General features: G+C 43.0%; 1 protein-coding gene and 1 long non-coding RNA gene across 2 annotated transcripts; both read left to right on the forward strand.

Moving 5' to 3' along the window:
• Nucleotides 1–8,163: 8,163 nt before the first annotated feature.
• LOC122934882 lies at nt 8,164–10,975 on the forward strand. Its single transcript, XR_006388737.1, has 3 exons — nt 8,164–8,227; nt 10,662–10,804; nt 10,917–10,975. It is a non-coding gene; the product is annotated as an uncharacterized LOC122934882 (long non-coding RNA).
• Nucleotides 10,976–11,046: 71 nt separating this feature from the next.
• LOC122934787 (zinc finger protein OZF-like) lies at nt 11,047–20,764 on the forward strand. Its single transcript, XM_044290489.1, has 3 exons — nt 11,047–11,084; nt 11,168–11,291; nt 19,151–20,764. Exons 2-3 carry the CDS (start codon nt 11,207–11,209, stop codon nt 20,623–20,625), a joined length of 1,560 nt encoding a protein of 519 aa, XP_044146424.1. The 5' UTR covers nt 11,047–11,084; nt 11,168–11,206; the 3' UTR covers nt 20,626–20,764.
• Nucleotides 20,765–24,670: the final 3,906 nt, after the last annotated feature.

Consider the following 24,670-nt stretch of genomic DNA (forward strand, 5'->3'; position numbering starts at 1 on the left):
AACGGATCTCCTGGCACCCCGACTGGGTACCTCCGTTGATGGATGCTCCTAGCGCTTCCCGAGGACTCCAAGCACTCCGCTCTACACCAAAACCACCACAGGAACCAGGAACAGGAACAGCTCTTACAAGAGCTAGTAGTTATAGCCAGGGTAGTATAGCAAATCTTCAGCGCATAGCAATCCCCAGTGTCGATCAGTTACCCAAACACCAGCCTCAACATGATAAAGGGTAAAACAGGAACTCACTTTATTGAAGATCAACTCAGTATATATACAGTTCAAGAAGTCTAACAACATAATGCAATCAACCATGAACAACATGCAAATAGACATCTTCACCCCCTCCATAATGAATGAATAGGGAGAGAGGAGACACATGTGATGGGATTATCTCCTGAGTGTATCATAGGGTGATCTACTCATCTATGAGTCGGCTGATCCTAGAGTCAGCTATCTTAATCCCATCACTAACATATCCCCAAGACCCGTTACAAATCAAAAGGCGAACGAAGATTCGCAGTCCAAAGACCCCGGCTATGGAACACCCTACCCGCAAAGATCCGCTTAGAAGAAAATCATTTGGCCTTTAGGATGAAGCTTAAGACCTACCTCTTCTAAAGGCACAGGCAGAAAATGGCTGCAAAAGCGCCCTGAGGCGATTCAGTTCGCAAGTGTAGCGCTATACAAGTTATTCATTCATTCAACACAATCAGTGGGAGTCTCAGTGCAGAGTTAACCCTTTTTGTGTTGCTGAATCCACACCATGCCTTTTTAATGGGCAATAGGAAATATTTGGCATATAAATTCCACACATAAATCAGGGTTCATAGTTCCTTGTAACCCCAAAAGGTCTGAGGGGGTCTCCATAGTTCTGGGTCCATAGTCTGTAGGAAGGAGGCTGGTCCTCCGGCTTCTCCAGCAGCCCCAGTGACGGTTCAGTCCGTCACATACATCTCCTAGCAACCATCAGTGTAAAAACGCGTTGCCTCCGGATTACATCCAGATTCAATCTGTTTTTCACTGAAGCCCCATTTACTTCTATGGAGCCAGGGCTGCATGAAAAATGCTGAATATATCCTGACAGCAGAAATGAAAATGAATAGGTCAGGATTCAGAGACCACTTTCTGCTGCCGGCAACACAATGACCGCATGAAAGATCGAATTACGTTGTGTTTCACTCGTTCATCTTGTAATCAGTGGCAACTTTACACCGGCAGATTATCGCTAACGGGCGTTTCTATGAACACTTTGTTAGCGATGTTCTGCCTGATATTTGGGCAGTGTAAAGGGGCCTTGAAACTAAGGGTGGATTTACACTGCGCAATTTTCAGGCCAGTTTCTGGGAATGCACATTAATATGAACGCTCATTCCCAGTAAACTCCCGTTCATCGGGTGAAATGATCTTTCATGTGGACACTTCAAGCACCATTTCTGGACAGCACATTGTGCTGTGTGAACAACGATCTGCTGCCCAGAAACAATGAATTTGTATGAGTATGAGCAGTGGCTACTGGTCCACATACAGTGGAGGAGATTGCAGCTATTTCCTCCACTAACGAGCAGGCAGATATCGGGAAGGAATGGTTCCATCCCGATAATTGCCTGCTGGGTTGACACATCTTAGTTTTAGACAATATTAGTAATTATGCCCTAATATATATTCATGTAGTGTCCTTAGACGACTTTGGATCTCATATCTTAAAGCCACTTACTGATGATGGTGGTTGGGTCAGGCACACTAGAAAGGCGGAAAAACCTAAATGTATATACTGGGAGAGGAGGAACATAAAGGATCTAGGAGGAGATTTATCAAGACCAATGTTTTGCTCCAGTTTTACTTTTTCCAGCACTGGGCGCGAGATGCTGCATGTGCGGCAGGTGGAGTCATCACACCGAGGAGGACAAAATTGGCCTCTAGAAGCTTGGAAGACAATAAATCAGGCATTGATCCACGATGGCTTCTACAGAATGGATCAGCCAATTCCAGCACTGGACAATGCACCATGTGCAGCGTTCCCTCTAAGTGGCCGCAGCATGCAGCCCTGGGCCCGGACTCCAGGTTTAGCTGTGCCCTGCACCGTATCATCTCCCGCTTTCCTAGCTTTCTTTACATTGTTGTGTCTGCAGCGAGCCGGGAGGTGTAATGTTGAGAGGAGGAAGTGTGATAGTTGTGACCCTGATAGTGGTAGTAGTTCACAGTGACGGTTCTTCACTCTAGTGCTCCCTGGGGCCATGCAGTGGTTGGAGGGGAACTATTCTTCTACCCCTCAGGGCACACCCAGGTATCTGGGGTCCCTGCCTAGTTTTATTTGGGGTGCCCAGGAGGTGAGGTGTATAGGTGCAAGGAGGGGCTCACTCGTGGTGCAGCGCAGGTATTAGGTGCAAGTTAGTAATGAGGCTCATTTTGGCAAACCTCCCAACTTTTAAAAATCACAAAAAAGGACAGTAGCAGTGGCTCAGCGCACCGTGGCAAATTAATAGAGACTAAGCCATGCTTCTATATCCAGCCAATCCCCTTAGTGACCCCACATGGTAATTATTCCCCCTTTGTGCCAGCACACACTAGTTATGCCCACACTGTGCCCCCTCACACTAGTTATGCCCACACTGTGCCCCCCTAACACTAGTGTTAAAGTAGCCCTAAATTAGAGCATTTGAGATGCACTCTGGTGCTCCAAATCAATGTACCCCCAGGGGGTTAATATCCACGCGTGGTTGAGAGACTGGACACTGACACAGAAGTTGGTCAAAGCAATCTCTAATTTATTACAGAAAGTAAGCAGTATATGTATCTTCAGAAGAGGGCAGTACTTTCTGAGGCCCAGGCATTATTTCATTGGCTCAAAAGGAAGAAGAGAGAGAAACAGAGATAACATCCTAACATCTGCGCACTGTGTATCACTTTGGAATGTGAACTAATGTAAACATCTAAGTGTCCGCCATTTTGTAATGGCGTCTATTCTAACAATAATACTGCATACGTCATATGTGACACTTCAAGGAGGTGCTTCTCTATAGGCAGTGAATAATATGTATATATCATCAAGTCATATGATTGGCTTATGCATTCCTCCACAATCTATACACCTCCCTTGGGACACCTGTACAAAGATGAGAAAACAGACCCTTCCCACAGCACAGCTCTTTACCCCCCCTCTCTTCTCCAGTCTTGAAACAAAGAGGGGGTTTGGAGGCACTTGAAGAAGAAGAAGTTAACTCATTACAGTCCTAGAGATACAAAATATAGAATAAAATGCACACATCTTTAACACTAGTTATGCCCACAGTGCCCCCACACAGTAGTTATGCCCACACTGTGCCCCCCACACAGTAGTTATGCCCACACTGTACCCCCACACAGTAGTTATGCCCACACTGTGACCCCCTCACAGTAGTTATGCCCACACTGTGCCCCCCTCACAGTAGTTATGCCCACACTGTGCCCCTCTCACAGTAGTTATTACCACACTGTGCCCCCACACAGTAGATATGCCCACATTGTGCTGGCCTTACGGTAGTTATGCACACCCTGTGCTCCCTTCCCAGTAGTTATGCCCACACTGTGCCCCCACACAGTAGTTATGCCCATTTTGTGCCCCCACACAGTAGTTATGCCCACACTGTGCCCCCTTCACAGTAGTAATGCCCACACTGTGCCCCCTTCACAGTAGTAATGCCCACACTGTGCACCCTTCACTGTAGTCTCCACCCGCACTGTTAATAAAAGTAAATAAAAACAACAAAAAACTGTAAATTCTCACCCAGACCATTCCTCTGAAGATCAGAGCACATCTTGGACTACACCCTGGGGGCACAAAGCGGTCACATGCACATGCACATCGATCTTGCTAGGCAGTGTAGGAAGAGCACACAGGCCAATTCCTGGGCCTGCAAACTCATCCTACACAGACCCGCAACTGTGAAGTATGACCGCATAGTGCCTGCAGGGGAGCGCTAGCAGTTAAGCTGAATGGTGGAGCAGGGAGCGGACAGCTCCCTACTTCACCGTTGCAATTAACTGTTTCTGTGTCGTTAGGATGCAGAGACAGTTGAGAGTGGGACATACCTCAGCCGTCCCGAGACCACCACTGAAATGCGGGACTGTCTTGCTGGATCAGAACAGTTGGGAGGGGTAATTATGGTTTTCCTGGAGCTTTTCTTCATACAGGCCTCAGCCAGACTCAAAGACATCTGCTCCTCCCTCTCTATCAGAGCCAGACTAGACTGAGGAGGTGTGTCCAGCACATCACCCTGGCAACTACACTGAGAGACTCTCTGTGTTAACTATTTGCTCACCCATACATAGCCTTGTGGGGTACCCAGTGCATTGCAAGACACATTGGGAAAGATTTATCATCTTTTTTTTTTACGACTGAAAAGTGGCGCTAAAAAGTCGCAGTGACTTTTTAAATTAATTATCGCATCTCCAACTTCTGAAAGGGTGCATGGCAAGGGAAGGAGGCGTGGCCAGCTACCCCAACAAACTTATCTTCATTCATACCAGTTTTCTGTTGTAAATGAAGCCAGAAATGTACGGCAGCTCTGAGCTCTCATAGATTTCTGGTTAGGCACACGGAGAATGCACCTGATTTATGAGGCGTGCGCCTCGTCATACATTAGGTGCATCGTCTGGCAGTGCAGGGATATCAAGACTGGTGCAGAAAGCGCCTATAAATCTCCCCCATTAGCTCTTTAAGTTAACCCTTTGGGCTACTGCATGTCCCTGAACTTATCATCTTGCCGCCTGTCCAGCTTATCAATTCCTGTTGGAATTTAGGCCATAAATATCTGATAATTGGGGGTCCAGTGCCCCCGCCGATCACACTGAAGGGGTCATGGAGCTCCTGTGAGCTGGGCGTCCCTTCATCCGTGTACATACGGTTATATCTGTGCTTTTCAACTTAAACAGGACAAGATGGAGTGTTCAGCACAAACCCTACAACCTGTAGCAGGGCTCCAGATGGGGACCAAAACGGTCGCCAATGCGCCTTAAAATTTGAAGATGGCGACAAGACTTTTTAGTCTTGTTGCCATTTGCGACTGGACCGCTGTGCAGCCTAGTATCAGTTAAAGAACATGGCGCGCGCCACGTTCTCTTCACTAGCACAGTGGAGAAGCAGGGAGTCCTCCCCTCCCCACTGTGACGCGGCCACCACTGCCACCAATGGGGAGATAGCAGGGAGGAGCTGGGGCCACTGTGCCACCAATGGGGAGATAGCAGGGAGGAGCTGTGGCCACTGCGCCACCAATGGGGAGATAGCATGGAGGAGCTGTGGCCACTGCGCCACCAATAAATGTAAAATATATTAATACAAGTATAGTATAGGCAGCGGTATCACAGACCCGACCTCAATAACAGGGCATGAGATACGCGGCAATTAACCCCTCAGGTGCCACATCTGAGGGGTTAATTGCCGCAGATCGCATGCCCTGTTATTGAGGCCGGGTCTGTGATACTTGTATAAAGGAGTTAAAGAGGACCTTTCATGGGTCCAAAAAATATGAACTTAGTAGCAGTCTGCATAGAGCAGCGCCCAGGGATCTGAGTGCACTTACTATTATTCCTGGGCGCCTCTCCGTTCACCCGCTGTAGCCCCCGGTATTTTCAACATTCAGAGCAAGGAGGAGGAGACGCCAGTGTCTCTCCGTCTCCATGACAGCAGCGCTGACCAATCACAGCGCAGAGCTCAGAGCCAGGGAGAGAAAAAACCTCACTGGCTCTGAGCTGTGATTGGACAGCGCTGCTGTCATGGAGACAGAGAGACACTGGCGTCTCCTCCTCCTTGCTCTGAATGTTGAAAATACCGGGGGCCACAGCGGGTGAACGGAGCGGCGCCCAGGAATAATAGTAAGTGGGCGCCGCTCTATGTCGCCTGCTACTAAGTTCATATTCTTTGGACCCATGAAAGGTCCTCTTTAATTACATTCATTGGTGGTGCAGTGCGCCCTCCCCCCCTTAGTATTAGTATACATGGTGGTGCAGTGCACCACCTCCCCATTATTAGTATCATTAGTGGCAGTGGCAGATTACACTGCTGGGGCTCCAATCGGTTACCATGGCAGCCAGGACGCTACTGAAGTCCTGGCTGCCATGGTAATCTCCCTGCTGCTGTGTGCACTATGCAGAGGGCAGCAGGGAGAGTGTGAGATCCTGGTCACCGTGATACAACTCTATCAGGGTGAATAGGACAGGGGGTGAAAAGATCCAGGTTTTAGTCCCTAAGGGGGAAAATGGTTATTAAAAAAAAAGTTTAACAAAAAGAAAAAAAAACCACCAAAATACTAAAAGTTTAAATCGCCCCCTTTCCCAATTTTACATATAACATTTACAAACAATAAAGAATAAACATATTACATATCGCCACATCCGAAAAAGTGTGAGCTATTAATATATTAAAAAATATTTCCGCTCTGGTGAAGGCTGTAACATAAAAAAAAATCTAAACTGCGCAATTTTCCATTTTTAGTCATCTTGTTCCCCAAAAGATGTCCCTGGATGTGAGAGGTATGTGGTGCTGTATTCTTCTACATGTAGAGCGGGCTCACCGCTGTGACCTGCGTCTCATCTTCTTCTCCAAGTCCTTTTTTTAATTATATGCATTTTAAATTTGGCTCGTAAATTTTTTAGTTTAGGAGCCAATGGCTCCTGGTTATTTTTTTTAGTCTGGAGCACTGTATAGTCCTATGTAAAACACTCCCTCTAGTCCCACCAACATACAGTCCTATGTAAAACACATCACTTCCCTCCCTTCAGCCTAGGGTGGCCACTGGCTTCATCCCAGAAAGCCGGACCTCAACAGCTAGGCCCCCAAATGGATAAGCCACGATAAGAGCAAAGAAGTTTCTGAGGGGAAGGTGAGCTGGGGGCAGCCATGTTTGCGGCTCTAGTGACTGACTGGGGGTGACAGAAGCCTCAGTCAGTTGCTGCAGCTCACGCTCACACAGCGCAGTGCTGCTGTCTGAGCGTGAGCTACTGAAAGGGTGGACATCCCTGTGTCCGTCCAAGCCCTGCCCCGGACGAAGGACAGGGAGCCAGAAAACCAGACTGTCCGGCCTAAAACCGGACGTCTGGCCACTCTATTTCAGCCCCTTCAACATACAGTCCTATGTAAAACACATCACTCTTCAACATACAGTCCCATGTAAATAACATCACTCCCCCTTTTAACCCGTCCAACATACAGTCCTATGTAAAACACATCACTCTTCAACATACAGTCCCATGTAAATAACATCACTCCCCCTTTCAGCCCGTGCAACATACAGTCCTATGTAAAACACATCACTCTTCAACATACAGTCCCATGTAAATAACATCACTCCCCCTTTCAACCCGTCCAACATACAGTCCTATGTAAAACACATCATCGCCTCCCTTCAGATCCTCCAACATACAGTCCTATGTAAAACACATCACTCTTCAACATACAGTCCCATGTAAATAACATCACTCCCCCTTTTAACCCGTCCAACATACAGTCCTATGTAAAACACATCACTCTTCAACATACAGTCCCATGTAAATAACATCACTCCCCCTTTCAGCCCGTGAAACATACAGTCCTATGTAAAACACATCACTCTTCAACATACAGTCCCATGTAAATAACATCACTCCCCCTTTCAACCCGTGCAACATACAGTCCTATGTAAAACACATCACTCTTCAAAATACAGTCCCATGTAAATAACATCACTCCCCCTTTCAACCCGTCCAACATACAGTCCTATGTAAAACACATCACTTTTCAACATACAGTCCTATGTAAAACACATCACTCGCCTCCCTTCATCATACAGTCCCATGTAAATAACATCACTTCCCTTCCTTCAATACATACAGTCCTCCCTCCAGCATACAGTCCGATGTAAATATGAACACTGTAAACATTCAGCCTTCTGTTCACTGATGTTTTTTCTGTCATCTGGGAGCCCCCGCCCCTTACACCATGAGACTCCGCCTATTACTGTGACATCCTGCCTAATAGGAGTAACTCCATTCTGGACCCCACCCTACCTGATGATGTCACAGTCATGTGATCAGTTACATGGGAGGGATGTAAATGTTAGTGGTTGTAGGACCTTTGATGATGTCACAGTCATGTGATCAGTTACATGAGAGATCTAACCATTAGTGACTGCAGGACCTTTGATGACGTCACAGTCATGTGACCAGCTACACCAGACACCACAATTACAGGACTGCACTTTACATGTGAATTCAGGTAAAGAGAGAAGAGGGTTTACACATAGGACTGTATATTAAAGGGGCTGCAGGGATTTTTTTTTTTTTTTTTACATGGGACTGTATGTTAAAGGGGCTGCAGGGGTGTTTTTACATTGGATTGTAGGGTAAAGGGGCTGCAGGGGTGTTTTTACATTGAATTGTAGGGTAAAGGGGCTGCATTTTTTTTTTATATGGGACTGGATGTTGGAGGGTGCTACAGGGATGTTTTTACATGGGACTGTATGTTTCAGGGGCTGCGGGGATGTTTTTACATTGGATTGTAGGGTAAAGGGGCTGCAGGGGTGTTTTTACATGGGACTGTATGCTAAAAGGGCTGCAGGGCTGTTTTTACATGGGACTGTATGGTAAGGGGGCTGCAGGGGCGTTTTTACATGGGACTGTATGGTAAAGGGGTTGGAGAGAGGTTTTTGGTTTTTAGATGGGACTGGATATTGGAGGGTGCTACAGGGATGTTTTTACATGGGACTGTATGGTAAAGGGGATGAATGGATGTTGTTACATGGGACTGTATGTCCTTCCACAAGATTTCTGTTGGAGTAAGGTCAGGACTGTGACTCAGCCATTCCAAAACATTCACTTCCTTCTTCTTTAACCATTCTTTGGAACAAGGACTTGTGCGCTTAGGGTCGTTGTCTTGCTGCTTTCCTGGGATTCAGATCCTTTAAAATTTGCTGATATAATTCAAAATTCATTTTTCCATCAATGATGACAAGCCGTCCTGGACCAGATGCAGAAAAACAGGCCCAAACCATGATACTACTACCACCTCCGTGTCTCACTGTTGAGATGAGGTTTTATGCTGGAATGTAGTGTTTTCCTTTCTCCAAACATAACACTTCTCATTATGCTCTCACCTATCCTCAAAACATTGTTCCGGTGGCCTTCTGGCTTGTCCAGGGGATCTTTATATACTGCAGACGGGCAGCAATGTTCTTTTTGGAGAGCAGCAGCTTTTTCCTTACAATCTTGCCATTCGCACCATTGTTGTTCAGTGTCATTCTGTTGGTGGACTCACGGACGTTAAAGAGGTTGTCTAACTTCAGACATTGGATATGCAGCCAATGTCAGATAGGTGCAGGTCCCACCTCTGGGACCCCCTCCTATTTTCAGCATGTGTCGCCACCCTCCAATTATTTCTATGGGAGTTAGGCTATTTTTGTAACTTCCATAGAAATTAATAGAGTGCACACCGTTCTTGTGCCGTGTGCTCTCTTTCACTTTGGGGTTCCCTTTCTCCACCACTGGGACCTGCTCTCATCTGACATTTGTGGCCTATCCTAGCAAGATGCCACCAATGTCTGCGGTAACACAACCCCTTTAACATTAGCTAATGTTAAATTGTTGCTTAGAGCTCACCTTGGGTTCCTTTGTGACCTTGCGGACTGTTACACGCCTTGTTGTCGGCATGATCTTTTTTGGGTCAACCACTCCTGGGAAGGGTAATAATTGTCTTTCTACACGATCCGTCTGACTATTGATTGGTCGAGTCCAAACTCTTCAAAGATGGTTTTGTGACATTTTCTAGCCAGATGAGCATCACTAACTCTTCTTTTGAGGTCCTCAAAAATCTCCTTTGTGCAAGCCATGATACACTTCCACATATTTTTGAGTCATTTGTTTGATTTGTTTATTTTTATCTACTGTTAGGACTTGTGTGAAAATCTGATGTAGTTACAGGTTCAGATTTATGCAGAAATATAGGACATTCTGAAGGGTTCACAAACTTTCAAGCAGCACTGTATGTGAATCCAGAAGCTGTGAGGCAGTAAGACATTGAGGCTGCAGGAGCTAATAGTGTCTCTTACTCAACAGATCTCTCTTCTCTCAGTGAACAGACGGCTTCGCAGAGATAATATTAGTGGGTGGGGGAGAGAAGGAAAAGAGCTGATATGTGGAGAAAGAGGCATTTTTCTCTGATAAGATACATTAGAATGTTTCCTATATTAAGCTGTACTATTGATCTACGCATAGTTATGTGAAAAGTTAGTGACCATTTATGATTGTGTACTACTGGAGCTCTGTCTTCTAATTTAGAATGATACAAGGTGGAGGTAAGTGGTAGAGAGTGGTAAGGAGCTTCCTGAGGAGGAGATCAGTATTGGAAACAGTTATTCCTGCTTATTCTTTCGGAGGATTATGGCAGTACTCTGGGCTGAGGGGAGTATGAGACATATAGTTGCCTGAAAAATAAGAACTGGCTGCGGTATGCGGTACACTGCAGTGTGTGTCATGTGTAACTGTATTCACTATGTAGCAGGGGCGGCCGCTGACTGATATATCAGCTGTCTGGTATATATGACACCTCTATTGCTATAGTAAGTCACTTCCATTATAATTCCTGAGACACTTTAGGTCATGTGAAATGTTCTTCTAAATTGGATTTTTCTCTCAGTCCTCCATGTTTCCCTCAGGTTCCTCAGGTACAGGATTCTACTTTTTAAAGACAATAGACCGTTCCATCAATGACCCATCAAGGATGGAGAAGGACAGAGAAAACATGGCTGCAAGGATATTAGACCTCACCCTGGAGATCATCTCCTTGATAACTGGAGAGGTGAGAGTCTCACATGACATCACTCTTATCTCTAGTAATTAACCAGGGAAATGCCTGGAAAGGTGAAGGATTCTTAGAATCTCTGTAGTGATCGGCGTCTCCCCATACACAGGATTACACAGTAGTGAAGAAGTCGTCTGGTGAGTGTGTGACACCCTGTGTGTCAGGAGGATGGAGCAGGACCCAGAGCCCCATCACCGAGCCTCCACCTCATTCCCTGATACATGAGCAGAAGATCCTAGAACTTACCACCAGGATCACTGAGCTGCTGAGCGGAGAGGTGAGCGCTGCTGGGAATGCTGGGACATTATACAATAACGCCAAGGGAGGGGTCTGGTAATGACTGTGTCCTTGTGTTGTCAGGTTCCTCTAAGGTGTCAGGATGTCGCTGTCTATTTCTCCATGGAGGAGTGGGAGTATTTAGAAGAACACAAGGATCTGTACAAGGACATCATGATGGAGAATCACCAGTCCCTCTCATCACCGGGTAAGAGGAGACCTTCCATGATTGTAAAGAACACTTTCAAATCATCTTGATTTTCTCATCGTCTGACTCTTAGTCACAGCATATACAAACACAGTACATGTAATAATTTAAAACGTGATTATGGCCAATGGCGACACAACTAATTCATGTGGTAGACATAGGTGCACAAGGTGCCACTCAAAGTGCCACATATTGAGCATAAGTACTGTATATACAGGTACCACCCCGAGCTGTCCTGTGACCTCTACAAACAATGAACTAACCACAGATGTGCACTGTATCGATGAGATAATAATATAGTCACAAATGAGAAGTGAGATACACATGGTGGACATACAGTACAGACCAAAAGTTTGGACACACCTTCTCATTCAAAGAGTTTTCTTTATTTTCATGACTATGAAAATTGTAGATTCACACTGAAGGCATCAAAACTATGAATTAACACATGTGGAATTATATACATAACAAAAAAGTGTGAAACAACTGAAAATATGTCATATTCTAGGTTCTTCAAAGTAGCCACCTTTTGCTTTGATTACTGCTTTGCACACTCTTGGCATTCTCTTGATGAGCTTCAAGAGGTAGTCTCCTGAAATGGTCTTCCAACAGTCTTGAAGGAGTTCCCAGAGATACTTAGCACTTGTTGGCCCTTTTGCCTTTACTCTGAGGTCCAGCTCACCCCAAACCATCTCGATTGGGTTCAGGTCCGGTGACTGTGGAGGCCAGGTCATCTGGCGCAGCACCCCATCACTCTCCTTCATGGTCAAATAGCCCTTACACAGCCTGGAGGTGTGTTTGGGGTCATTGTCCTGTTGAAAAATAAATAATGGTCCAACTAAACGCAAACCGGATGGAATAGCATGCCGCTGCAAGATGCTGTGGTAGCCATGCTGGTTCAGTATGCCTTCAATTTTGAATAAATCCTCAACAGTGTCACTAGCAAAGCACCCCCACAACATCACACCTCCTCCTCCATGCTTCACGGTGGGAACCAGGCATGTAGAGTCCATCGGTTCACCTTTTCTGCGTCGCACAAAGACACGGTGGTTGGAACCAAAGATCTCAAATTTGGACTTATCAGACCATAGCACAGATTTCCACTGGTCTAATGTCCATTCCTTGTGTTCTTTAGCCCAAACAAGTCTCTTCTGCTTGTTGCCTGTCCTTAGCAGTGGTTTCCTAGCAGATATTCTACCATGAAGGCCTGGTTCACACAGTCTCCTCCTAACAGTTGTTCTAGAGATGTGTCTGCTGCTAGAACTCTGTGTGGCATTGACCTGGTCTCTAATCTGAGCTGCTGTTAACCTGCGATTTCTGAGGCTGGGGACTCGGATGAACTTATCCTCCGCAGCAGAGGTGACTCTTGGTCTTCCTTTCCTGGGGCGGTCCGCATGTGAGCCAGTTTCTTTGTAGCGCTTGATGGTTTTTGTGACTGCACTTGGGGACTCTTTTAAAGTTTTCCCAATTTTTCCGACTGACTGGCCTTCATTTCTTAAAGTAGTGATGGCCACTCGTTTTTCTTTACTTAGCTGCTTTATTCTTGCCATAATACAAATTCTAACAGTCTATTCAGTAGGACTATCAGCTGTGTATCCACCTGACTTCTCCACAACGCAACTGATGGTCCCAACCCCATTTATAAGGCAAGAAATCCCACTTATTAAACCTGACAGGTCACACCTGTGAAGTGAAGACCATTTCAGGTGACTACCTCTTGAAGCTCATCAAGAGAATGCCAAGAGTGTGCAAAGCAGTAATCAAAGCAAAAGGTGGCTACTTTGAAAGAACCTAGAATATTTTCAGTTGTTTCACTCTTTTTTGTTATGTATATAATTCCACATGTGTTAATTCATAGTTTTGATGCCTTCAGTGTGAATCTACAATTTTCATAGTCATGAAAATAAAGAAAACTCTTTGAATGAGAAGGTGTGTCCAAACTTTTGGTCTGTACTGTACATCATATAAATACATAAGGGGTCATTCATTATAGCTCAGTACCAGTTCTTTTGCGTAGAAGTGCCAGTATGCTAAAAAATGTGTGACTTTTTTGTCCTTTATAGACAGACCATCAAGCTTCACCAAAGCGCGCTATTATAGTGTTTTCATATTCTCCTTCTAGGTCATCTTCTTTCATTTTCTGGTAGTGTATATATCAGTCTGCTCTGTAACGTGCTATTTGCACTGCATTTTATGGTGTTTCCTTTAAACATACAGTCCTGATCAAAAGTTTAAGACCACTTGAAAAATGGCAAAAAATCCTATTTAGCATGGCTGGATCTTAACAAGGTTCCAAGTAGAGCTTCAACATGCAACAAGAAGAAATGGGAGGGAGACAAAACATTTTTTGAGCATTCAATTTAATGAAAACAACGAATAAACTGAAACTGGCTGTTTCCAGCTGATCAAAATTTTAGGACCACATGCAAATCTGTGCAAAGATGTGGATTCATTGTCATTTTCTGTCAGGTAGTCACTCTCCCTTTTTGACCGTGGTCGGGTTGTTGAACTGCATAAGCAGGGTCTCTCACAGCGCGCCATCGCTGCTGAAGTGGGACGCAGTAAGACAGTCATTTGGAATTTCTTAAATGATCCTGAGGGTTATGGAACAAAAAAGTCAAGTGGAAGACCCCCAAAAATTTTCATCAGCACTGAGCCGGGGGATCCAATTGGCTGTCTGTCAAGAAACTGGACGATCCTCAACCCAAATTAAGGCCCTTACTGGTGCTGACTGCAGCCCCAAAACCATCAGACGGCATCTGAGACTGAAGGGCTTCAAAAGCAAAAAACGTCTTCAAAGACCTCGTCTCCTTGAACGCCACAGAACTGCTCGTTTGGACTTTGCAAGAGAGCACCAAACATGGGACATTCAAAGGTGGAAGAAAGTTTTATTCTCTGATGAGAAAAAATGTAACCTTGATGGTCCTGATGGTTTCCAACGTTACTGGCATGACAAGCAGATCCCACCTGAGATGTTTTCTACCCGCCACAGTGGAGGGGGTGCCATAATGGTCTGGGGTGCTTTTTTTTCCTTCAGTGGAACAATGGAGCTTCAGGAAGTGCAGGGGCTATGTTCAGATGTTGCAGAGAGCATTCCTCATGACTGAGGGCCCTCGTCTGTGTGGTAACGACTGAGTTTTTTAACAGGACAATGCTACAGTACACAATGCCCGCAGGACAAGGGACTTCTTCCAGGAGAATAACATCACTCTTTTGGCCCATCCTGCGTGTTCCCCTGATCTAAATCCAATTGAGAACCTTTGTAGATGGATGGCAAGGGAAGTTTACAAAAATGGACAACAGTTCCAGACAGTAGATGGCCTTCGTGCGGCCGTCTTCACCTCTTGGAGAAATGTTCCCACTCACCTCATGGAAACGCTTGCATCAAGCATGCCGAAACAAATTTTTGAAGTGATAAACAATAACGGCGGAGCTACTCATTACTGAGTTCATGTTTGGAAGTTGGATTTCTGTTTTGGGGAGGTTTATTTTTTTTTTTGAGGTGTGGTCCTAAACTTTTGATCAGCTGAAAAACAGCCTGTTTCAGTTTATTCGTTGTTTTCATTAAATTGAATGCTCAAATATTTTTTCTCTCCCTCCCATTTCTTCTTGTTGCATGTTGAAGCTCTACTTGGAACCTTGTTAAGATCCAGCCATGCTAAATATGATTTTTTGCCATTTTTCAAGTGGTCTTAAACTTTTGATCAGGACTGTATTTATTAATACTTTATGATTGTAATTTTAAATTTTCCATTTACCAATCTATATTTTAAAAAATTCCAAAAATTCTGCAGTTTTCACACTCGTCACTAAGCCTAGTAACAGGCTGACAACTCCTGTTAAAGGGGTTGTCTGAGTTATTTTTTAGTTCTTTGTATGTTTGTAACTAATCAAATGTAAGGAGTTTACAATTGACTTACCTTATCTGCAGTGGCTCCTTTCTCAGATTTCACAGAGGGTCACATGACCTGTGATGTCAGTTTCTCTTCCTGCTCTGATGATGTCTAGTACACAAGCCTGAGGGCGCAGGTCTGTGTCAGTGCACGAGATGTCACTGTGGTGGCCACGCCTCCCTGCACTGCTGTTTGCCTTGTGTCTCCATCCCACTGGATTCCTAAGGAAATATTAACCCCTTCAGCAGCACAGACTCAGGGCTGGAGGCTTTGCTGAGCAGCTGCAGGTAGTGAAGAGACAAATGCTGGGCACAGGATCTTCCCTCCTCATCCTGCAGTCCTACACATACAACATGCTGCTGAGTACCCCAGCAGTCAGACATGTCACTCAGGGCAGCACTTGTATTCACTCCCTTCGCAGAGCAGGGGAATGGGCACAAATATTCATGAGGAAAACCTCAGAGATTATTGTTATTGAAGGTGTAAACAAAAGGCCAGAAGGGAAATGAGGAAATAGAATATTTTTGCCTAAAACTTGCCTAGCTTTTGTACAAATTGCTGACCATCAGATTTATAGTGCAATATATATATATTTTTTTTACATAACTTGGACAACCCCTTTAATACCTGGGATCCAGTCATCACCTTTCCAGGATCCAGCATTGTTGGGACGACAGAGATACCATAAACATTAAGGGGAGGGTGCAGAGGCTAAGAACAAATTATTGGAGAACTGGTCGTGGTCATAATGTGTACAATACAAATGGGGCAGAACAGTGATGGAAACCAAAATGTTTCAAAACTAGTGAATAGGAAAAATAGAGTTGTTGCCCATGGAAACCAGTTGAGTGACTGCTTTAATTTTTGAAAGGGCCTCTGAAAATTTATAGTTGGAGTCTGATTGACTAAGGGTTGGTTTAGTGGTACTCCACCTAAATCCCACGGTGCAGGGGATGGATCCCAAGCCGATCACTGACATAGAAAGGAGAGTCCATGCCAAGCTAAGTCTCCTTACTGTATCTGGAATCTGATTGGCTGTCTGTCACAAACGTACCCGTCCAGGCTCCAGCGATGAGATTTTCAGCGTGGGTGCGCCGGGAGAGACATGCTGCTACACCGCCTGATGATGTAACAGCGTTATTAGCAACTGGATGCAGTGCTCTTTCTCCCCACAGCCGGCGTGTCCTGGAGGAGTCTAGCAGTGGGCTGATTGCTCAGCTGATCTCTCCTGTGTGCTGTGTTCTGACTAATGGAGCGCAGAGTCATGGACCTATCAGGTTCTGATCCATGAACTCGGTGCTCTATTTAAACCCCTGCTGGCAATACACCCTGGTCAGTTATAGGTTTTCCTTGCTGTGCTCTAGTCGCTATTTTGCTGTTTCGATTGCTTCTGCTGGATCTGACTGATTTGGTACCATATTCACCTCCCGGCTTTGACCTTTTCCTGCACAACCTTTTCCTGTGGGATTGTTTGTGTTCTGGGTTCCAGTTGTGTGAACAGGTCCCTGCAGTTTTTACAGTGGGTGCTTGGTTTGACTCCCTGCACTTACCAGCATTGGGACTGTCGACCAGTTGTGGACTTGCCGCTTAGGGCTTGCTGTGCAAGTAGGCAGGGACACCGGGTTGAGTGAAAGTTAGGGCTTACCGTGTAAGTGTGTTTCCCTGCCTACTGCCATACATTTCCCCCAAAGGGTGAACAGTTGACTAACTGTTTAATACAAGGGGAACCTGGATTTTCTTTTCCAGAGGGATGTGGTATACATTACTTTTCTTTTTATTACAGTGGAAGTCAGTGGGAAACTTGATGTGAACAGAGCCTTAGGGCTGTATTACATCAAAAGATTTTCTGACAGATTTCTGACCAATCATTGGTCAGATGGCCTATTATTACAATCACAGATCTTTTGTTATACACACCTAACTATTGGTCTGAATGGACAGACATTGGTCAGATGATCTGTTGGTGTAAGGGCAGATTGGAAAATTAAAATGACTAAATGTGGGCTTATTGTGGGTTTGGTCTAAATTGGTAGCAAGAAGGGAAAACACAATTAGGGGTCAACCATAGCCACTTTGATGTTAGTTGGTGCCAATGCAAAAATACAATGGAATACCCCTCTACAACAAATGTGACAGAGCGCCCCCACCTTTAGGCGGTGTTCTCCGATCTACTGTATTGTTTGACACTATGAGCACTTTATTATGCACCTTGCACTTTGATGACATGTATTATGTATAATCATGTTTATATTTTTTATACGTCTATTTGTTTCCTTGTGGATGCTCACTGATTATCCCCTTCCTGATCAATGACATAATAGTACGTCATAGCAGCAGGTGACTTCCCGCCATTTGACGTACTAGTACGTCATGCTGATCGGTGAAAAAGCCGATGGCAGCTGATTAACACTTTTTATGCCGCGGTGAGCGCCGACCACGGCATAGAAGGTGTTTGCGGCGGGTGAGGATCTCCATCGGGTCCCCGTGCTGCGGTGACTGGGACCCGATGGGTGAAAAGGCAGCATCGGGACCTGCCTTCTACGGAAGCCTAGCAGATCCAGCCCCAGGCTCGGTCTCCAAGGCAACTGTTAGTGTATTACACAGTGTATTGTAATGCATTGCAGAGGGCATCAGACCCCCAAAAGTTGAATTCCTAGAGTGGGACAGAAATAAAGTAAAAAATATATAAAAAATATAGTTTTTAATAAGAAAAAAAAAAAAAAAACGCCCCTTTCCCCTGAGTTTATAATAAAAAATTGAAAAAAAAGAAAAAACACACATATAAAGTATCGCCGCGTTCGTAACGACCTGCTCTATAAAATATCACATGACCTAACCCCTCAGGTGAACACAGTAAAAAATATTTTTTTTCCAATCTGAACTAATTACAACTATTAGACAAAGAAGATTATAGCACTATATTAGCAAAATTGCTCTATATTCATTTTTTTTTTATATTCGCTATATTGCTATATATTCTTGTTTTAGAATATTACAAATATTCGAAAAAACTGAGTTATAGCAATATAGCGAATATTTGAAAAAAAATCGAATATAGAGCAATTTAGCTAATATAGTTGTAAGTTGAAAAATTCGCAATAAAAAATTCAAATTACAAAAATTCGCATATTACACAATCATTACCTTGCCGATTTTTCGAGTAAAAAAAAATCGGAGAATATAACGAATATTTGAATTTGCGAATATTCTACAAAATATTCGCGAAATATTGCGAATTTGAATATGACCCCTGCCGCTCATCACTAGTAATAACAATTCTGGAGCATCTATACTTGTGTCTCTATGTTGTCCCATTCCTTTATTATTTCGACTAGAAGTTCTGAATGAATTGCTGGCAGTCTTCAGTAGGGTACAGAGGGGTGGTAACTAGTTGGGGGTGTGTACCTGCACAGACTCACTCTATCCAATCAGTGCTGCCAGTTTCAGACTGTACAGGTACACCCCCCCCAACTTGTTACCTCCCCTTTGTACCCTTACTGCAGACTGCTAGCAATTCATCCATAACTTTTAGTAGAAATAATAAAGGAATGGCACATCATAGAGTCATAAGAACAGATGCTCAAGAATTGTTTTTACACGGGGAATGCACAAAACTATTAAAACAGACATGTCAGGATTAGTGACAGGTCCTCTTTAAGTCTGTTGGCTTCATAGACTGCAGCCACTTAGAAAAGTGGCAAGCGTCGTGTAAAAGGAAGAAATTCGAAATTTTTTGTACAAAACTAGTCTTGAATTGAAATTTCCATCTCCTAAGGTTTTATATGATCTTTCTTTCCTTTTTTTTAATCAAGAGCAGATAAAAGTGCACTGAAATTGTACATTATCCGGTTTTCTTACATCTCCTATTGTTTCCTGGTTTGCTATTGTCTCATTAAATCTTGATTGCTAAATAAAAATATTAATTTGTTTATCTGGGAAAATAAGAACATTTATTTCATTTTCCAGGAGATGGCGGGATGAGCGACTCCCATGGACATCTCTATTTATCTTCCTATCATGAAGTAGAAGAAAACAGTAGCGTACAAGATAATTTAATAACTCCTAATGTACCCTCAGTCCTTCACAGCAGAGATATATCCATCGATACCGCTGGTCACAAGAAACCTTCATCTAATCAATCACTGATTGGCAAACAAAAAACTGGACATAGATGGGAGGAAATATTTTTGCATGGTAAACATTCAAATCATAAATCTAACCTTTCTTTGCATGCGAGAAATTGCAGAGATAAATGGCCATTTTCATGCTCAGAATGTGGGAAATCTTTTACCAAGAAATTCATTCTAGTTGGACATCAGAGAACTCACACAGGAGAGAAGCCATTTTCATGTTCAGAATGTGGGAAATGTTTTAGTCAGAAATCATATTTTTATAAACATCAGAGAAGTCACATAGGAGAGAAACCATTTTCATGTTCAGAATGTGGGAAATATTTCATTCAAAAATCGGATTTTCATAGACATCAGAGAACTCACACAGGAGAGAAGCCATTTTTATGTCATGAATGTGGGAAGTGTTTTAGTCAAAAATCTGATCTTGATAAACATCAGAGAACTCACACAGAGGAGAAGCTATTTTCATGCTCAGAATGTGGGAAACGTTTTAGTCAAAAATCAGATCTTGATAAACATCAGAGATCTCATACAGAGGAGAAGCTATTTTCATGCTCGAAATGTGGGAAATGTTTTAGTCGGAAATCAGATCTTGATAAACATCAGAGAACTCATACAGGGGAGAAGCCATTTTCATGTACAGAATGTGGGAAATGTTTTAGTCGGAAATCATATCTTGTGAGCCATCTAAAATTCCACTTAGGGGTGAAGCTATTTTCATGCTCAGAATGTGGGAAACGTTTTAGTCAAAAATCTGATCTTGATAAACATCAGAGAACTCATACAGGGGAGAAGCCATTTTCATGTACAGAATGTGGGAAATGTTTTCGCACAAAATTATATCTTAGTAGACATCATAGAGCTCACACAGGAGAGAAGCCATTTTCATGCTCAGAATGTGGGAAATGTTTTAACACAAAATTATATCTTAGTAGACATCATAGAACTCACACAGGAGAGAAGCCATTTTCATGCTCAGAATGTGGAAAATGTTTCATTCAAAAATCAGATCTTGATAGACATCAGATAACTCACACAGAAGAGAAACCATATATATGTCCTGAATGTGGGAAGTGTTTTCGTCGGAGATCATATCTCACGGACCATCTAAGAATTCACACAGGAGAGAATCTATTTGTATGTCCTGAATGTGGTAAATGGTTTAGCCGGAAATCAAATCTGGGGGAACATCTAAGAATTCACACAGGAGAGAAGCCGTTTTCATGCTCAGAATGTGAAAAATGTTTTACCCATAAATCAACTCTTCTTCAACATCAGAGAACTCACACAGGGGAGAAGCAATTGTAATGTTTAGATTGTATGAAATGTTGCAGGTGTGGACCTGTAGGACCTGCTGCCTAACAGTGCCTTCTGATGTATATGTTATATTACATGAACCTTATACACCAAACTATACAATATAACAAAGAATACAAGTCACATGTCCCCTGACCATTAACTACTAGTGTTGAGCGCGAATATTCGAATCGCGAATTTTTTTCTCGAATATCGCAATTTCGAGATTTCGCGAATATTTAGAATATCGTTCTATATATTCGCGAATTCGAATATTCGTCTTTTTTTTTTTTTTTTTTTTTTATTATTATAATTTTTTCCTTTCCCACTTCCCTAAAGTTGTTCTTACCTGTCCTTTGGATTCCTGGCTTCCTGGCTGCTCCAGTCAGTGGCGTTTTCAACTTACTGCTATATTCAATATTAGCTAAATTACAATCTAATCTATATGTGTATTTTACGAAATTTCGCAAAAGCCGAAATTGCGATGCGAGTAATATAATACGAAATAATCGCATGAAGATTTCAATTTAGCACTGCTATATTCCATATTCTAGCCTAATATGGAATATAGCTGTGCTAAGTTAGCACTGCTACATTCCATACTAGGCTAGAATATGGAATATAGCAGTGCTAAAGTTGAAATCTTCATGCGATTATTTCGTATTATATTATTCGCATCGCAATTTCGACTTTTTCAAATGTTCTTATTATTGCTCTAACTTCGTCTTTTCGAAATTTCGTAATATTCTGAAAGACGAAGTTAAAGCAATATTACGAAATTTCGAAAAGACGAAGTTAGAGCAATATTACGAAATTTCGTAAAATACACATAGATTGTATTTAAGCTAATATACTGCTATAGTAATATTTTTTAATAGTGTACATATTTTACAAAACTTAAGTTCAGAAGAGGCAAAAAAAAACTTAGAGGAAAAAAAAGGGATTATAGCACTATATAAGCTAAATTACAATCTATATGTGTATTTTACGAAATTTCGTAATATTGCTCTAACTTCGTCTTTTAGAATATTCGTAATATTGCTTTAACTTCGTCTTTCAGAATATTACGAAATTTCGAAAAGACGAAGTTAGAGCAATAATAAGAACATTTGAATAAGTCGAAATTGCGATGCGAATAATATAATACGAAATAATCGCATGAAGATTTCAACTTTAGCACTGCTATATTCCATATTCTAGCCTAGTATGGAATGTAGCAGTGCTAACTTAGCACAGCTATATTCCATATTAGGCTAGAATATGGAATATAGCAGTGCTAAATTGAAATCTTCATGCGATTATTTCGTATTATATTACTCGCATCGCAATTTCGGCTTTTGCAAATGTTCTTAATATTGCTCTAACTTCGTCTATTAGAATATTACGAATATTCTAAAAGACGAAGTTAGAGCAATATTACGAAATTTCGAAAAGACGAAGTTAGAGCAATATTACGAAATTTCGTAAAATGCACATATTAGCCTAGCCATTGTCAATTAGCATAGGAACGTTGCCTTATACTATCAAGATAAATAATCGCAATACGCGAAAATTTTTATTCGTATATTATTCGCGATAATTGGAATAATTACGAATATTCGATTTCGACGAATATAACACGAATATTCATTCGAATATTCGCGAAATATCGCGAAATCGAATATGGCACCTCCCGCTCATCACTATTAACTACCAGCTGCATCTTACTTTTTTTGTAACTTTATTTAAGTTTTCTGAAAGCAAAAAAAAATATAAGATCCATTGAAACAGAAAGATCTTGTCAGAGTTAATTAAAATACATAATCTTCACCGAATAGGGATATTAGGCAGACTGCAGTACCTACTATCTGAAAAGGATCAGCAATGTATCCGAAAGGCATTCAGAAACAAAACCGAAAAATGGTTGCAAATTTAAAAGTAGAAACAGAGAACAGAAGAAAAAGAGAGAAAAAAGGAGAAGAGGCAGTGAAGCTTCGGGCCTAAGAGACTAACAGAAACCTGAAATAGAATCCAATGTCGACATATTTCGGGAAGCTTGACATGTGTGCCCCTCACAGATGTAATAAGGTCCTCCATCCTCATGACCTTTTGAATTTTACTAAACCAGAGAGCTATGGTTGGGGCTGACGTTTGTTTCCACAGACATCGGATTCAAGCCATTGCCGCATTAACCAAATGACGTACCACAGACTTCCGATAAATTGACAAGGGGATGTCACTATGGTGAAGCAAAAAGAAGGTGACATAGGGAGAACACGAGAAGTGAATTTAGAAGAGGTGCGCCATACCTTTTACCAGAAGCCAGCAAGCACAGGACACTCCCAAAAGACTTAATACCCAAGTCCTGTTCCTAACTTCGAATGTAAGAGGAAGACGTCCGATTGCACGGAGAGTCAAGGAGACTTGATTTAAGATTTGAAAAAGGGCATGTCTCAAAATTCCTGTTGCGTTACAGATACACTCGAAGGTTGTTTTATCCCTCGCATATGTAGAGGCCTGTGGAAGGGACAATAGGAAATGTCGTAGTTGTGTTTGCCACGACGATAGGGGCACCTAAGAGCCTGCATCGTTAACCAGCTATCCAAAGAGCGAAAGAAGTGCTCTAAATTCATTAGCTATTATCCAGCGCCAAAAGGAACCCTGTTCCAATAGGGGGAAATATGGTGTTGGCTAAGATAGGAAACGATGGGGAGGGGGATATATTGGGCTGAGCATAAACCGATGCCACTATATGGAGTGTTGGGCCTATAGCGGGGTGTGTGCGAGCTGTCAGTGGTATATGAGCTCCCAGCCAGGGGGTCGGGTCGTGGATAAAGGGGTAGGCAGAAAGGATTGTTCCAGCTTTATCAACTGCTTATGCGACCAATGGCGACACCAGTCCACCACCTGCAGACCTACTTGATGTTTAGGCCGGAAAATAACTGGACGGGCTATCCGTGGGGATTTCCCAGCCCAAATGAACTGTGTCAAAATGGATAACAGGTTTTGGAAGAATAGATGCGGTATGTGGATGGGCATGGTTTGAAAGAAGTATAGTATTCTGGGGAGGATGTTCATTTTAAACCTAGAGATCCGGCCAAACCATGTAAATGTGCCCATATTCCATCAGTCAAGGTCTGTCTTAAGAGCTCGTTGGAGCGGGGGAGGAGGGGGGGCTATAATTGGCCGAGTAGAGCTTATGAGTGTCTGGGTTTATTGGAAGTCCACATATTTGAGGGAGGTTCTGGCCCACTTAAACGCGTAGTCTGATAATTCCAAAGCCAAGCAAGGATAATGTTTAGTGCTTAAAATTTTTAGGAAATTTCTTTAAATGTTATATAGAAGTATGTCCTCAGTTCTTTCTTTAGGTTAGGTAGAGAGATGCGCGGGGGGACAAGAAAAAAAGTAGTTTACCTGTGTAGGCCACCACTTTATGGGGGGTTGTTGTGAATCTGAATGCCTACAATGTCAGGGTTCACTCACACATGTCCCAGAAAGGGCTGCAGACAGTGAATAAAAATCAGTGGAGTGGGGGCAATCGTGTCGCATGCCGTTCCATATCAGGCAAGGTGAGGAGAATTGACCGTTCAGTTTAACTATGGCCGAGGGTGTAGAGTATTAATTGTGGATGCGAGCCATCATCCCTTCACCGAGGCCAACATGTCGTAATGTTTTCGAACATAAAATCCAAATTAACACAATAAAAAGCCTTAGTGACGCTGATGGAGAGAAGAAACATGGGGAGCTTCATAATCGTCGCCTAATAAATCATGTTCTCTGAGTGGCATAAAGCCAGCCTGATCAATGTGAATGAGCTGTTCCAAGTATGGGGTCAGGTGGGTGGGCAAAATCTTGGAGAATAATTTGAGGTCTACATTTATGAGTGAGATTGAGCAGTAGCTTTGACATTGGGAGGGTTCTTTCCATTGTTTGTCCTGCAGAGAGGGAAATGTAGGCCTGTAGAAACTGAGGTCAGAGTATGTAGGCAAACTTTTTATAGTATGTTAAGGGTTGCCTGTCATGGCCGGGAACTTGCCAGTCTGGGTGTCTTTATTAGCGCAGTTCAGTTCTGCTAAAG

Source organism: Bufo gargarizans, chromosome 4, assembly GCF_014858855.1.
Source record: "Bufo gargarizans isolate SCDJY-AF-19 chromosome 4, ASM1485885v1, whole genome shotgun sequence".
Classification (NCBI taxonomy): domain Eukaryota; kingdom Metazoa; phylum Chordata; class Amphibia; order Anura; family Bufonidae; genus Bufo; species Bufo gargarizans.

Excerpts from the sequence above, each read along its gene's own strand:
- LOC122934787 (XM_044290489.1), top strand. The coding sequence starts at position 11,207 with ATGGAGGAGTGGGAGTATTTAGAAGAACACAAGGATCTGTACAAGGAC. Across the intron at positions 11,292-19,150 it reads CCAGTCCCTCTCATCACCGG|GAGATGGCGGGATGAGCGAC; the intron begins GTAAGAGGAGAC and ends TTCATTTTCCAG.